Genomic DNA, 15,193 nt, shown 5'->3' with positions numbered 1-15,193 from the left:
GATACTTGTGTTTTACCCATTCTTTCTCCTAGAAGAACCCTAAGATACTCCAAGGGTACAAGCGCTGATGAAGAGCAAGACATGCTTCATGCCTGCCCCAGAAGACTAAGCCCCAGCCAGAGAACACTGACCTGAAGCCAACACCTCCATGGGTTTGACATTTCTAACCAACATCTCTGGAGTAGTTACTCCAGGCCAAAAGTTCACTACACAACCTGATCCACCAATATGGAAAGAAACAGAATGGGCAGAAGAATACGGACATTGTCTAACTGTGGTCTGGAGACTGCAGTCTGTTTGCATATTTGCATGGACTCGAAGAGCAGACAGAACTAAAAAGCTACTTTGTTGGGCTTTATTTACTTAAAACATTTTGTTACACAATCCTTTGTTCTCTCCTTAGGTGCAGATTTACAGCCTCTCAGGGTGGGTGGGTGGGAAGTAGAAGAGTAATAGCAATGAAGCCCCACAGAAAAAAGCATTACGAAATTAGTAAGTGTGGCTGAACCAGACCCTGAAAAGTGACAGTGAAGATTAGGGCCATGCAGTCACCTCTATAAGCAGGTCATTGTGTGAGAGTCTGCCGGCTCTGGCAGGTGAAGGCTGGTTAGAACTGCTGCTGAGTGATGCCCCATCCAGGCCACGTTATCCTTAAGAATACCTACCCTGGACATTTTGTCTGCCTTCTCTGATAACTTATCATTCACTTAAAGCCAATCAACAACTGGAATTAAGTCAGTAAAAATAATTCCAAGAAACAGGACAGTGATTTCAGAACAGAGGAATTAACTTTCAGGGGCCAGTCTTTAAGAAAAATCTTTAAGGAAAGAATACTGGGAGCATCTTTTTGAAAGCACGCACTGCGATTTTCACCTTGGACTGTTAAAGCTGCCATTTCTATAAATTCATTGTGTTCCTTCCCTAAACCACAGTAGCCCTGTTCGCATGTTACAGTTAACCCATATACATCTTCCATATGTATATGTATACATATCTTTGTAACAGAGCAAACACATAGTCATTTTAAAAGTGAAACCATGGACCAGCACCTGAATAAATTGTGGGGTTTGAATCACTTGTTCAGCGGTAGAAAAGCTGAACATAACGTGAGAATTAACATACTTATAAAGAAAAACCAACTCCACATTCTACGCAGATTGCACATGCATTCATCGTAACTTGGGAACACGGCAGTGTAAGCATAACATTCACTTTTTTTCATTTTTCAGTTATGCAGTGCTACGCAGTAACACAGCAAATGCAGCCTGTAAGCAAGTGATCAAGCTGCAACTTTCATGACCGGCAGGAAACGCCCAAAGCTTCGCTTGCAGGTTTTTGCAACTGATAAAGATTTCAGCCTCAGTTCTGAACCCTATACTAGTTATTCAGCATCCAGCAACATAATATGCAAGGAGGAGGTACTTTTGCTGCTCTAGTGCATCCAGAAGTGCCAAGATTTCCATTAGAATAGATCTGATGAGGATCATTATGTCACCTATATGTGTCACTGTATGCATTGGCAGCCAAGAAGATTTGTGCTAAAAGTGGTACATCTTATTTGGAGGACAGGAGAGACTCCCTATGATTACAAGTCTTCCCTTCTGAAAACCACTTTTGATACAACGACAAACCTAGCCTAGGGCAAACAGCAGAAGGCTACAGTTAACCAAATAGCCACGAGGCAGCTTTCTGGATATCATATTATGAAAAACGGCATAGATTCCGTTTGCATGCAAGAGTGGGTTTGCCACATGCATTGCTCTATGTTGGATGATGCCAAGAAACCCAGCTATGTACTTTGTGGCAACAAATCCTCTGACATGAACAGATCCCATGCAGACTATTGAAACAACATTCAGTGGACTGCTGATAGATGTGAGAACATTTCCCTAAACCTTAGCACTCCCAACATTACACATGGGACCACTGAAAGTTAGTTCCCAATTCGCCTTAGCTAACTTTTTCCCTACAAGACAAGTGGATGCAACACCATATGCATGGTTGCTGCATTTCAGCAACGGTTGTCCCACTGTATTCTTGGAAAGCTTATGATCTTCCTGAATGATACAATCCATGCCAGACAAGCTTTCCTTAAAGACAGCTTGCCTCCTATTGACCTCCCCTGAAATACTCAGTTTCAAGAGAGAGCTTAAGGCATGTTTTAGTGCACACTCAGTTCACATGGGGAAATCACAGTGTTGGCCTGTGTGAACTCAGCATTCACCATCGAATATGCTCCAGAAGTGTCTGCAACACTCAGAGATAAGGTGATAATGGAAATATTTCCTAATGGTAAAGAACTTTGAGAGCCACTGCTCAACAGCAAAAAATTACGAAACACAAAACTAATGAAGCACACACACACAAATTCAAGCAACACAGGTAAGCAGGGAAACACCACAAAAACTCTCATAACCACAAAAGCAGAGGTTCATATCCATAAGGATTGTAGGAAAGACTTCTAGGCTGGATTACTCAATCAATCTTCCTTCTAGATACAAAGTCAGGATGTGTAACCAAATCCCAGTTGAAAAATATAGTAGCCTAATGAATCATCATGCTCCTAGGAGGAATCTTCAAAGCAAGCTTAATTTTTCTGAAGACGTTAGCACCTTACCATTTCATCTTGTGTGGGATCATTATCAAAAATCTTCATAGGAGGAGGGAGTGGTGTATGAGATTCTTCATCTGGTTCATCTTCGCCCCAACCTTTCTTGCTCTTCTGAAAGCAAGAGAATTAGCGTTACAAACAGTACAAGGAGGCTAATATCAGAGTCCCTCAGGTATTTTTATGTTACTACAAATCCATGTTCAGACTGTCTTACTCCGAGCAAAAGAGTTACATATATAGTATGCAATTAACAAATACAGACAAAAGGCTTACTTTAACATCAGTGTGCATTTTTAGCATTTTTCTTTTCAAGGTGAGAAGGATCTACAGTAATTGGTTCTTGTAGGTTATCCGGGCTGTGTAACCGTGGTCTTGGAATTTTCTTTCCTGACGTTTCGCCAGCAACTGTGGCAGGCATCTTCAGAGTAGTAACACTGAAGGACAATGTCTCACAGTTGCTGGCGAAACGTCAGGAAAGAAAATTCCAAGACCACGGTTACACAGCCCGGATAACCTACAAGAACCAATGAACTCTGACCGTGAAAGCCTTCGACAATATTTTGATCTACAGTAAATTCAATACTCACCAATATAAGTTCAATATTCAGCCAGCAACATAAGCTACTTTCTCAGATTTGGCCATTTAGCTAGTTTTACGCACAACAATGGTCATTTGCCACTTCAACATTTTATTGCATTATCTACAGTGTCCTCATGGAGGTGGATCAAGAGTTCGGTATGGCAGACAACCCATTTTTTAGTCTTGCTAAAATCTGGAAGGTTAATATTTGCTCACAATAGTCCCTTCCAATTATCCAGTTCCAAGTATTTATCTCTAGCATGGATAAGTCACTTCCCTTGCTATGAAAATGGGATCAACACACTTCAGTACACATTAGATACCCATAATAGAACAAACATTTAGAACTGAAACAATCATCCACATCAGAAGCAAAACACAGTAAATGCATGCAGACTCTGCTACAACATGAGTAGAAGAAACATACTAGAAGGGAGAGCCTGCTCTTTCAAGAAGCATGATGGCCTTTAACTCACATAATAAAGACAGTAAACAGTAGACATGCCCAAGTTGAGATGATGAGATGTGAATACAAAGGGAGAGAAGCAGCTAGCCTGCTTGTAAGCTGTTGTACACAGCAAAGACAGAGACATTACTTAAAAACTTACTCAGGACATACTGAAATGAAAAAATGCTACATCTGAATCAACTTTATTAAAGTAAGTGCACCGAACATCCATCATACCTCATCGGCACTGTCTCCCTGAGGTGTAGTCTCATCTCCAGGCTTGGGGGATCCCAAATCGAAACTCTTCCTTCCTTCACGTACTTTTTTTTGCTTTTTGATGTTACTGTCTGCTTTTCCACTGTTCAGCCGACGGACAGGGCTTGTTAACCATTTTTTCAGGGTGTTGGTTGAACGCTTTGGACCAGGTGAGCTCTGGATGGAATTGAGGGATGGCTGAGGCTGTAAGTTTGCCACCGATTCAGACTTCCCTCCATTTTCATTAGAGGAGCCAGAATAGCCATCTGCCAAAAGAACAAGGATACTAAGTTCACTTAAAATGGACTATTATTTCTGGAAATGACCAAGTGGCCAAAACTTGTTGACACCTCGTGCTCTCTTTCAGGCTCAGAAACCTACTTAGACATTTCTTAACAGAACATGTGTTCTTATGTATGCGCCACACACACACACTATGTAAAATGCTACCTGTTCTGTAAGTGCACTCTGATCTCTGCTATGTTAGTTGGCCTACATTGCCTTAGAACTGCAGTTTTCTTATCAATATAAATAGCTGGTCCTGCCAGTGTTATTTTCTGCCTGTCTGTGCACACTGAGCAGCATTAGACTGGCAAGAGATAAAGAAACTGCTAGTAACTGTTCCCCTCCCCTCCACTATCTTATGTGCTATGGCTTTCAACCATTTCCCACTCACAGAAGCCACATGATTTGGAGGCAGCAGTAGTGGAATAAGAGAGATAAGCAGTTATCAACAGAAGTCTGTAGGCAAATTCCAAGGTCTAAAACTGGTTAATCTGGCATTCTGAAGAGATATTCAGGATACAAGTTAATGTCCTTCAAGTTTGGAGAAGAGTGAACATTCTATGATCACAGAACCAAAAACACACAGCTTGTTTAATGGCACCAATCCCACAGACCTGACCAACTGCTCCTCATGCACACCGAGCTTCCATATTCATGCACTCCAAAACAATTGTTCTGGAGCATACACACCATCTCCCCCAAAGCAATGACATTTTTTACAACCCAAGAACATATAGAAATTCAGCAACAAATAGCTCCTCAATTATTTATTTTAACTAAGGATCAAATATATACACATGATGGGATTGCCATTGTTTATTCATGAGTCAGACCTATTGAAATGGGAGATGCAGAGTCTATTTAGCCAGCATGGTGTAGTGGTTAAGAGCAGTGGTTTGGAGGGGTGGACTCTGATCTGGAAAACCGGGTTTGATTCCCCACTCCTCCACATGAATGGCGGAGGCTAATCTGGTGAACTGGATTTGTTTCTCTACTCCTACACATGAAGCCAGCTGGGTGACCTTGGTCTAATCATACTCTCTCAGCCCCACCTACCTCACAAGGTGTCTGTTGTGGGAAGGGGAAGGGAAGGTGATTGCAAGCCAGTTTGATTCTTCCTTAAGTGGTAGGAAAAGTCGGCATATAAAAAACCAACTCTTCTTCTTTATCCTCACAAAATGAAGAAGTCTATAAAGGGAGTTAAACTTTGCCCTTCCATAGTGCTCCACTGATTAAAAAATCTCTCTCTAAACCAAGCTAAGATAAGTAAAAGTGAGGAAGCCTGAAGCATATAAAACAATATGGAAAGGAAGTTTCAGGTCTTCTCACATTCTAGTCTGTGTACGAAAAAGGAACCACATCACTCACTTGGTAAATGTATAATAAAGCAGATGAGAATACCAGTGGACGCCCCCCTGAAATCTAGTTTGTCCCCAAAAAGTCAGTATTGGGTTTGGTTATCAGAGCTTGGCAGAGCTTCTGTCAAAATAAGAAGCCAAATTTAGACACAATGAACACCTGAAGTTCTTGCACTACTGAACACAAACCAATTTAGTAACTGAAAAGGTTTTGGTGAAACAGGAGTTCTCTGAAAGAGACCATCTGTCCACAATCTGTTATCTGTAAAAAAATTTTTTTTGATACACCACAGTTTTATTCCTATGAACAGGCTTGCAGAAAGGTAATGAAAGGATAGAGAGCCAAGAACAACATTGGGGGTGGCCAAGTATCTCTTCACCATATTTTCCTTAAAGAAATAAAGGTTCCCTGTTTACTGCTCAAGACCTTTGGATCATGGGAGCTTGAAAGGAAATGAAAGAACAATCATTGGAAGACAAAAAACTTCTGTGGTTGAAAGTTAAGCGATTGTAAGGGGCTGGTCAGTGTGAAAAGCTGCAAAATTAGAATGAAAGGATCCTTACTGTAGCACAAATTATAATGTCATAATGCTTTACAAGAGGTTATGGCATATGTGTATGCATTTCAGTGAGTCTCCAAATTCACATGTGAACACTGTCCATTTGGAGGTATTCACAACATTTTGGAAGTGGTGTTTTGTACTTTTCTGCTATACACAAAAATACATGGGACAGAGATTCCCCATTAGGAACTATCAGTAACCATTACCAATTTTCTAGCACTCATACAAGTTGTTTGCAGTAGACAAATTCACAAGTCAGTGAAGACAAGTCACCTCCTTTTGGACATTCATTCTAAACCTAAGGCATGTATACACAAAATTTCACATTCAATAGTGAAACCAACATTGAGAACACATCCAGTTTTGGACCATGTATTATAAGCTGTATTAAGAGGCACTGTGTTCCTGGTTCAAGTGGAGGTTTAAGTCTTAATTGGGAAGAGCTACCTCACAGAATACTTGGTGACAATTGGTGACAACACACAATTTAGGGGGCAAAGCAAAAAACAATTTACTACTATTATTCATTTCCTGTGTACATGCATGTGTATTAGTTAACTGAATGCATAATCCTACTAGCTAATCAAACCCTGAACCCAAAATGCCCTGTTAATATAGTTATAGATGACACAGTTGAAAAACCGGTATTCAGTAACACAGGACATTCTACTAGTGCATCTGCTGGTACAGGGATAAAACACTTCAGTTGTAGATGCTGACATAAAGGGTGGTAGCATTGCAAATTGGGGGAGGGGGAGAAGAGGAGAAATGGCACACATTCCCTTTCCAGTGATAAGTGTGTTGTTGCTCCAACAGCAAACAAACAGAAACAGATGCAGTCCTCATATGCTAAGGCATTCAGGTAAGCAGTGCTGGGGAAAGTGCTCTCCTTGGTACGTCCATAGCAATCAGTAACATGAGTGAGGTAGGCAGCTGGTCATGGCCAAGCCAGATGAGATGCAGGAGATCAGAGATGAGGATCCAAGAAACAGATTTTTTCCAGTTCCTTAAACTACCTGTGGGGACACTGGAGAGATTGACAGTTCTCCCACATGCCATTTTCCTAGGCTGACCATATTTCCTTGAGACAAAAAAGGGACATTGGGATGGCAAAAGCGGGACAGGGGTTATGTAATATTCTGTAATCATGAAAAAGCAAGATGATTTTGAAAAGGTTTTATTACATAAACATATTGAGCTTCTTCAGTGACAGAACCTATACAAAAGTTTAGGTAGACGTTGAGGGAGACCGTATTTCACCATGATTGTACCATGAATATTTCTCCGATGAAGTAATCTCGCGCAGCAAATTTCGGTCTTTCAACACCTTATCATAAAACTTCTCACACTCCATGGCACAGTTTTGTCTAACAACTAACATAGCCCTCATTGTCTCAACATTTAACCTAGATTTCTCATTTGACCACATACTGTTCATAACAGAAAATATTCTCTCAACAGGTGCTGTACTTCCTGGAATACAAAGAATAAACTCTTCAATATTACAAAAGTCTTGAAAGTCTAGGTGTTTTTCCATCATTTCAGAAAAAATCTGTACCCATCTATCAGATACAGGAGTATTTTCTTTATTCCATGTATCCAACTGCCTCACAATTATAGATTTTATGAGAGTCCACTGATCAGATACACGAGTTTCTTCTGTTTCTGTGCGCGTGATGAGTTCCTCATTCAGGCTGTCCTGTATTTCTTTCCATTCAGGTGTCTTCCTTAGTAGCACCCACTTCAACTTCTCAGTGTTTCCTAAACTGCACTTCCATTTGTTGACATACGCTAAGCTGGTTTCATAGAAATTCTCAACTACCTCAAAAAATGTAGCCTTACTAATTTCTCCTGAATCTACTAACATTTTCAGTTGTTTTTTGACATCAGTTGTTACAAACACTTCACTTTTTCCGGACTCTAAATTGTTTACAAGATTTTCAATGATCATGGCTACTTCTGTAGCTGAAATATTATCTTTTTCAATTAAGCTAATGTGTGTTTGGAATGTAGACACTTGATCTCTTGCAAATGACAACCACAATTTCAAACAGGGATCTTCAAACAATTTTTGCAACATACCAGGGCATTTTTCTTAAGAAAATAAGGACGAAGCCCATCAAACATGCTTAAAATTCTATCAATTGATAGACCCAAGGACAAAAATCTTGTATTTCCATGCTCTAACAATTTAGCGTAATTGTTTCCTGCAAAGTCACAAAAGTTTTTCAGTTCAACTCTGACTGTGTATATATGGAAGTATTTGTATACTTTCACTGCAAAACATTCAATATCAATTGGTAAACAGTCGACAGCGCACTGGAGACAATTGTGTATAATGTGTGCCCCACAACCAATACCAATAATCTGCCTCTTCAGTTCAGTTCCAAGTTTTCGCCACACATTATTTTTGCCAAGTCTTTTGCAACCACCAATATTGGTGTTCGTGTTATCTCCACACAAAGCAACGTTTTTGGTTTTTAAGGCAAATTTGTCACTTATTTCCTTCAACATAGCACACTGTAGGTCAGATGTTTCACCAGGTAAGGAAATAAAATTTATAATTTTGTCTTGAACACCACAATTTGGCAAAAAGTATTGAACAATTGGAAAAAGCTTGATTTTTTTGCATCTAAACTGATTGTAATGCTTTTTGTTTTATTCAAATCCTCTATTACTTCACCCAATATGTATGGTGATAAAACATTGGTAATTATTGCTTCTGATTTGGTACGTGCTGAAGAAAATTTTGGTTAATGACAAGCAGTCATTTGCGCGAAAACTTTGGCCATGATGCACAGTATGATAAGCAACAAGAGCTTCTCTTGCTGCAATTTTATCGCTTTCACTATCACATCTCACCATAAATGAGCCGATGTTTTTAACTGAAGGAAGAGTCTTTTCAGCATCCTTATGTTTTTGGCTACGGCCATTTTCTCCAGGGGAACTGATCTCTGTTGGCTGGAGATCAGTTGTAATAGCAGGAGATCTCCAGCTAATACCTGGAGGTTGGCAACTCTGATATCATACTGACCTTGTACAAATCTATGGTGAGACCACACTTGAAATACTGTGTATAGTTCTGGTCACCACACCTAAAAAAGGATATTACAGAGCTTGAGAAGGTGCAGAAAAGAGCAACCAAAATGATTAGGAGACTAGAGCAACTGCCTTATGAGGAGCAGTTAAAACGCTTAGGGCTGTTTAGCTTGGAAAGAAGGGACTTAAGAGGAGTCATGATAGAGGTCTATAAAATTATGCATGGTTTGGAGAGAATGGACAGGGAGAAACTTTTCTCCCTCTCTCATAATTCTAGGACATGGGGTCATCTGCTGAAGCTGGAGGGTGAGAGATTCAAAACTGATAAAAGGAAGTATTTCTTCACACAACACATAGTTAAATTGTGGAACTCCCTGCCCCAGGATCTGGTGATGGCTGCCAACTTGGAAGGCTTGAAGAGGGGAGTGGACATGTTGATGGAAGAAAGGGATATTCATGGCTACTAGTAAAAAGGATACTACTCATGATGCATTTCTATTCTCTCCAGGATCAGAGGAGCATGCCTATTATATTAGGTGCATTGGAACACAGGCAGGAGAATGCTGCTACAGTCATCTTGTTTGTTGCACCTGGTTGGCCACTGTGTGAACAGACTGCTGGACTTGATGGGTCTTGGTCTGATCCAGCATGGCTTTTCTTATGTTCTTCTTATGTGCAATAAGGAATTTGAAGCAGAACATGGTCAACTGTATTTTGAATGTTCAACTAACAGCAGAATTAGGCACCTTAATGTAGAAAACCACAACTAAAACTGCAGGTGTAGCCAAGGCTGTGTCCCACGTATTCCACCCCTGGGGCTGTCAATCCAGTCCCAGAACACTTCTGCTAGTCCCAGGGGCCGTCATTCCAGTCCCAGAACACTTGTGCTAGTCCCATGGGCTGTCATTCCAGTCCCAGAGTAGTGTATCTGGGCTTAGAGACGCTGCCTGGAAAATCCATTCCACATTTTTTTTGCAACTCTTTTTGTGCCGTAATGTATTTCAATGGAGCCCATGCAAGCCAATTGGCAATCCAGGCTCCCAGTATTTTCAATGGGCTGTGCAGTCTCTCCCATTGTTTCTAATGGGCTAGCCTGTCATTCGTTTTACTACATCTCACATTTAACGCATCTGCTGAATGTGCAATTCAAACCCCACATTTTAAATAAAACTGGGGACATTTCTGCAGATACTGTTGGGTCCTGGTGTTATTATTATTATTATTATTTGCAATGAAATCATGTACAGGTTGTTTCTTTCAAAAAGATTTAGGGGCATGGAAGATATACAAAAATTCACTGTAATGTATGTACAGGGCTCCCATACAAACACAAAATTCCTATGTCTTGTTGCAAGTGGGTGTATTTTCAGAACCTCCCAGGCGGCACCCCCCCCCCAACCTCAACTCACATCAATAGAACACGATTTAATAAAAGTGGCCTGGAGTTTTTGCAGCACATAATTCCCCGCCCTTTTTCAGAGACAGATGACCATTCTGAAAAACAAGCTGAAGCCTTGTCCCTTCTCGGAAACCAAGCGAGCCGTCGCCTCTTGTGGAGGACACAAGGCTTCCATTTTCACAGTTTTAAAGGACAATTGCTTAACCCCTTTACTTCTTTTGACAAAAAGAAGCAGCAGCTGCATCTTACCTGGCTGCTGCTTTTGCGCTCTACTGTCCCTCACTGGAAAAGGGCCCTGGGTCATGCATTTTTTTGGCGCGCGCCTGTCGCTTCAGAGGCTTGCAACAGCACAGTGGGTGGGAAAGTGTTGATTGATGGGGCATGTGACGTTTTGCTTCTACCCATCACTGGAAAGTTGTGCCTTTTCTTTCCAATTGTAAAATAAAGCTGCGCTGTGCAGGCAAGGCAACAAAACTGGCTTGGCTTATTTAAAACGGGACAAAGTGGACTTTTTAATGAAAAAGACGGGACGGCCAGGAAATGTGACAAAAACGGGACTGTACCGTTCAAAACTGTACGTATGGTCAGCCTACATTTTCCCAGTACAAGTTCCGCCAGCTGATATCGGTCCGTTCCCATGCAGACAAAGTAGGCTCTGTGCTTGCCTTTTTAAGAACCTAGGAAGATGAACCCTACCCATCCCAGACCTTATCTCAGTGCATTTTTAAAGAAACAACTGCTTTTTTCTGGTCTGCTAATAGACATGAAACATGGTGAGTAAATGAATGGGGAGCAGGGAACAGTCTAGCTCCCCTGAACTTTGTATTCCTTTTTGGTTTGTGGAGGCTGCAAGATCCTTTTGCTTGGGCATCCTTTTGCTTAGATATCATAACTACAGAGCTTAATGGACACCCTTTATACCACAAAGCCTTTAAAAAAAACAGGGATTTTTTTTTTAACTCTGCAGTAAGTGTACCAATCTGTGGCTACTTGTTCTTATAAATACTCTAAAATGTGTACTCAGCTACAGATGCAACTGACCTGTGGATTTGGGGTTGTGATTATTTCAGAATAGGCTGCTTTCACTGTTTACTGAGTAAGCAGTAAGTCAGGTTGAAAGCATCTCAATTTTTACCCCAAACCTAAAACTCAGGCTATCCATTTCAACTCTGAGCTTTGGATAAACATCCACAAATAGAAATAGACTAAATACAAAGTGATGGACTTTTAAAAAGTGGAAAAGTTTTCAAACCTGTTATTAGATTCAGAAAGGAACAGAAAGCTTGTTTAATTCTAATGTTTAGTTTATCCTGTCCAGGTTGCCTAGGTCAATAAGTAGTTTTACCAATCAAAGCATTGCTGCACAAGAACACCCCCCCCCAAACAGAGAATGTGATTATGGGATTAACATCAAAGATTCTTCTTCTAACTAGAGAGCCTTTATTAAATGTCCTCTGCTCATCCTGCAGTAATTCCCCAGACTGTGTTTCAGACACGTTTCTCTGAGTGCACAGGAAAACAGACCTGAAGCAATAGAAAAAGGGAAAGTTGGATCATTGGGTTGGATCCAATGGAGCTTTCTCATTTCTCTCCTCCCAATTCCTGATGCAACCCAAAATGCTCCCCTCATACTGTTCCTGGGGGTACCCAGAAACAGCATTTCAGGGGCATTTTGGGGGTGCAGAAGGAACGGGGGCACGTAACACTGTGCTCCATTAGATCCAAGCCATCACCAGTTAGTAAACGTATGCTTTTATTTACTTGATACAGACTCTAACAGACCAAGGGACAAGGCCTTAGAGTGGTAAAGCACATGTTTTGTATGACGCCTTGGCATTTCCAATGGAAGTCGTTAGAATCAGGTTAAGAAACCTCTTGAGTCAAGCTAGTTGACCCAATGAATGTGTGTGTGTAAAGTGCCATCAAGTCGCAGCTGACTTATGGCAACCCCTTTTGGGGGTTTCATGGCAAGAAACTAACAGAGGTGGTTTGCCAGTGCCTTCCTCTGCACAGCAACCCTGGACTTCCTTGGTGGTCTCCCATCCAAATACTAACCAGGGCTGACCCTGCTTAGCTTCTGAGATCTGACAAGATCAGGCTAGCCTGGGCCATCCAGGTCAGGGCGACCCAATGAATAGCATTGCCTTATATAGACTAACACCAATGTTGTGTTGAGGGCAGCTCATTACTTAACCAATATGTAAGGTGCTTCCAGCACCTCTAGATTCACTGCCATTAGACAATGAAGAATGGTATTACATGTTAAAGATGTGTCACATGCAGCTATCTGGCAATACTTCTTGAATGCCTCTTCAGAAAACGTGCGTCCACTACAAGATAAAGTTCTGGAAACATTCAGATGTAATGACAAACTATGATGAATACAGGAATGAGCTTTGGGCTTAGGTGCTCACATTGCTACCTCCCCAGTGCACAGCTCTAATGCTTCCTTTTTTTCTTTTCTTTTTTTGCAATTGGCAGAAAATATAAAATATGGTGTTCTGTCGCCCACAAACCAAGCCTAATTTCAAGCAATGATACATGCAGAACCACAACACCCTCCAAGGACAGGCACCTCGGCTGCATCTCTGCATCAGAACCACTGAATACAAATGCTCCCAGTGTGGGGAAACAGCAGAACTGCCCACCCATGGAAGAGGTTGGCTGGAAGGAGGCACGGCCAAAGAGGTGAATCATTCAGATGCAGTATACAGCTCTCAGTGGGTGAATATTTTGGCTCATAGGAGCCTCTCCTTATTTAACTGTGAACTGGTTTATTTCTCATGGCACACTAGAAATTCTCCCATGGCACACTGGTTCACTCTTGCACAACGTTCAGAAAAAACATGCCTTAGAAGAATTTTTCAGAGACTGCCCTTTTCCTGTGGCCATTACCTCTGGAAGTATTCCTATTTTATATGCATTGAAACTGGAGATGAGACTGAACTTCAAATGCTGCCTGGTTCAATTTGACTGCCCTAATCACAGCTTCATTTCTACATAAAACTTTATTTCATGCCAGATTTTTGCCAATAACAAAATAATGCATTGACTTTTTTGGCACCTATTGCAGACAAATGCATAAAAGAATAATCAGATGGAACAAATGCAACTGAGAAAAAAATGCAACAGACATTATACAAACCCAAAAATAAAACACAAGGGCCACATCAGCTCATCTCTAATCAATGTTTCCTACTACCTAGCATGAATGACCCTTTTGTGTGTGGATTTATATTGCATCAGTGTCATGGGCATCTATGGGAGTATGCCTGTGAGCTCACAGCTAGATCTTGCATATTATATACATTTTTGAATAGCTAGTTGGACAATTTTTAGTTGCTTATTGGTCTTCTTCCTTTTTCCAAGGCTCTGCACTACCCCTTCCAAGCTCTTCTCTGCACATGTCGTACTTCTAAAAACTTTAAAACCCCAACTTTGTCTGCTTCTTATACAAGCCTACCCGGGAGCAAAACTTCATAACTGGAGATACTATGCCATGTGGCTAATCCTCAATACATAGTGATGATAAAAGCATTATTCATGTTGGAAGGAGTGTCTGGAAAAGTCCCCAATTATCTGGCATACGCTGGGCAAGATAATCATTACAAGGCCAAGTTGATTTGACTCTGTGGAACTCAAAACTATGCTTGTTACTGCTGTGCTAAACTTAGTTATTCAATGCAGCATTGAAAAAAGAGTAACTGAACCAATTAGTTTCTTACACTTGGGATTAACTACCCAAAGTTGCAGGAGTTCCTAAGGATAAAAGAGGAACTTATATCGCCATTTGCAGATTGGAATAATACATACCACAGGAACATTTAAGCCAAGAGTAGCAGAGAGTACAATAATTAGTTTAAAGTGGTTATGAATGACAGCTAGAGGGACAATGGGCCAACCTAAAATCATTACTTGTGAAATCAGGAGTGAAAGACTGGCTGGCAGGCGTTCATAGTACAAGAGCACATAAAGAGTACAGTTCCCTTTTTGAAGCTACTTAACTCTTCCTTTCTTAGCAAGCCAATGCCTTCACGGACTGAATGTCCACTATTTTCTTTACCAACTGGCAGCTTACTGAAGTTCATGTTCACCAAGACAGAAAAGTAACTGGTGGTTAGATTTAGATAGCAATAAAAAATTTGTAGAGCTATGCACTGAGGATTTGGAATTGTAATTGAACCTGAGTTTCAAATATCAGCGTTACAAAAATGACTTAAAGTTTTTTGGTGAATCTCATGGCTAAAGCCAACATGATCAATATGTTTTATCAGTGGCATCTAGCCCCTCATAAATTAGCTAAAATTAATCAAGAGGTTAGGAGCCCCGTGGCGCAGAGTGTTAAGCTGCAGTACTGCAGTCAAAAGCTCTGCTCACGACCTGAGTTCAATCCCGACAGAAGTTGGTTTCAGGTAGCTGGCTCAAGGTTGACTCAGCCTTCCATCCTTCTGAGGTCGGTGAAATGAGTACCCAGCTTGCTGGGGGTAAAGGGAAGATGACTGGGGAAGGCACTGGCAAACCACCCCGCAAACAAAGTCTGCCTTGGAAACGTCGGGATGTGACATCACCCCATGGGTCAGGAATGACCTGGTGCTTGCACAGGGGACCTTTACCTTTTAATCAAGAGGTTAAAGGTGATTGTTGGATTTGTGGAG

General features: G+C 41.1%; 1 protein-coding gene across 6 annotated transcripts in view; it reads right to left on the bottom strand.

The window, feature by feature from the left end:
- The window catches only part of KALRN (kalirin RhoGEF kinase), a 381,465-nt gene that overhangs the window by 61,298 nt on the left and 304,974 nt on the right, over window positions 1-15,193 (bottom strand). For 4 of the 6 annotated variants that reach the window (XM_056861631.1, XM_056861626.1, XM_056861629.1 and 1 more), the window contains 2 exons: window positions 3,877-4,160; window positions 2,618-2,722 (listed from right to left, as the gene is read on the bottom strand). In XM_056861631.1, the coding sequence (XP_056717609.1) occupies window positions 2,618-2,722; window positions 3,877-4,160 (389 nt within the window). The remainder of the gene's footprint in view (window positions 1-2,617; window positions 2,723-3,876; window positions 4,161-15,193) is intronic. The other 2 variants (XM_056861625.1, XM_056861628.1) reach the window with 1 other exon arrangement.

This window comes from Euleptes europaea, chromosome 15, assembly GCF_029931775.1.
Source record: "Euleptes europaea isolate rEulEur1 chromosome 15, rEulEur1.hap1, whole genome shotgun sequence".
Lineage (NCBI taxonomy): Eukaryota > Metazoa > Chordata > Lepidosauria > Squamata > Sphaerodactylidae > Euleptes > Euleptes europaea.
Note: the sequence above shows the minus strand (reverse complement) of the source record. Positions and strands in the feature narration are given on the sequence as shown.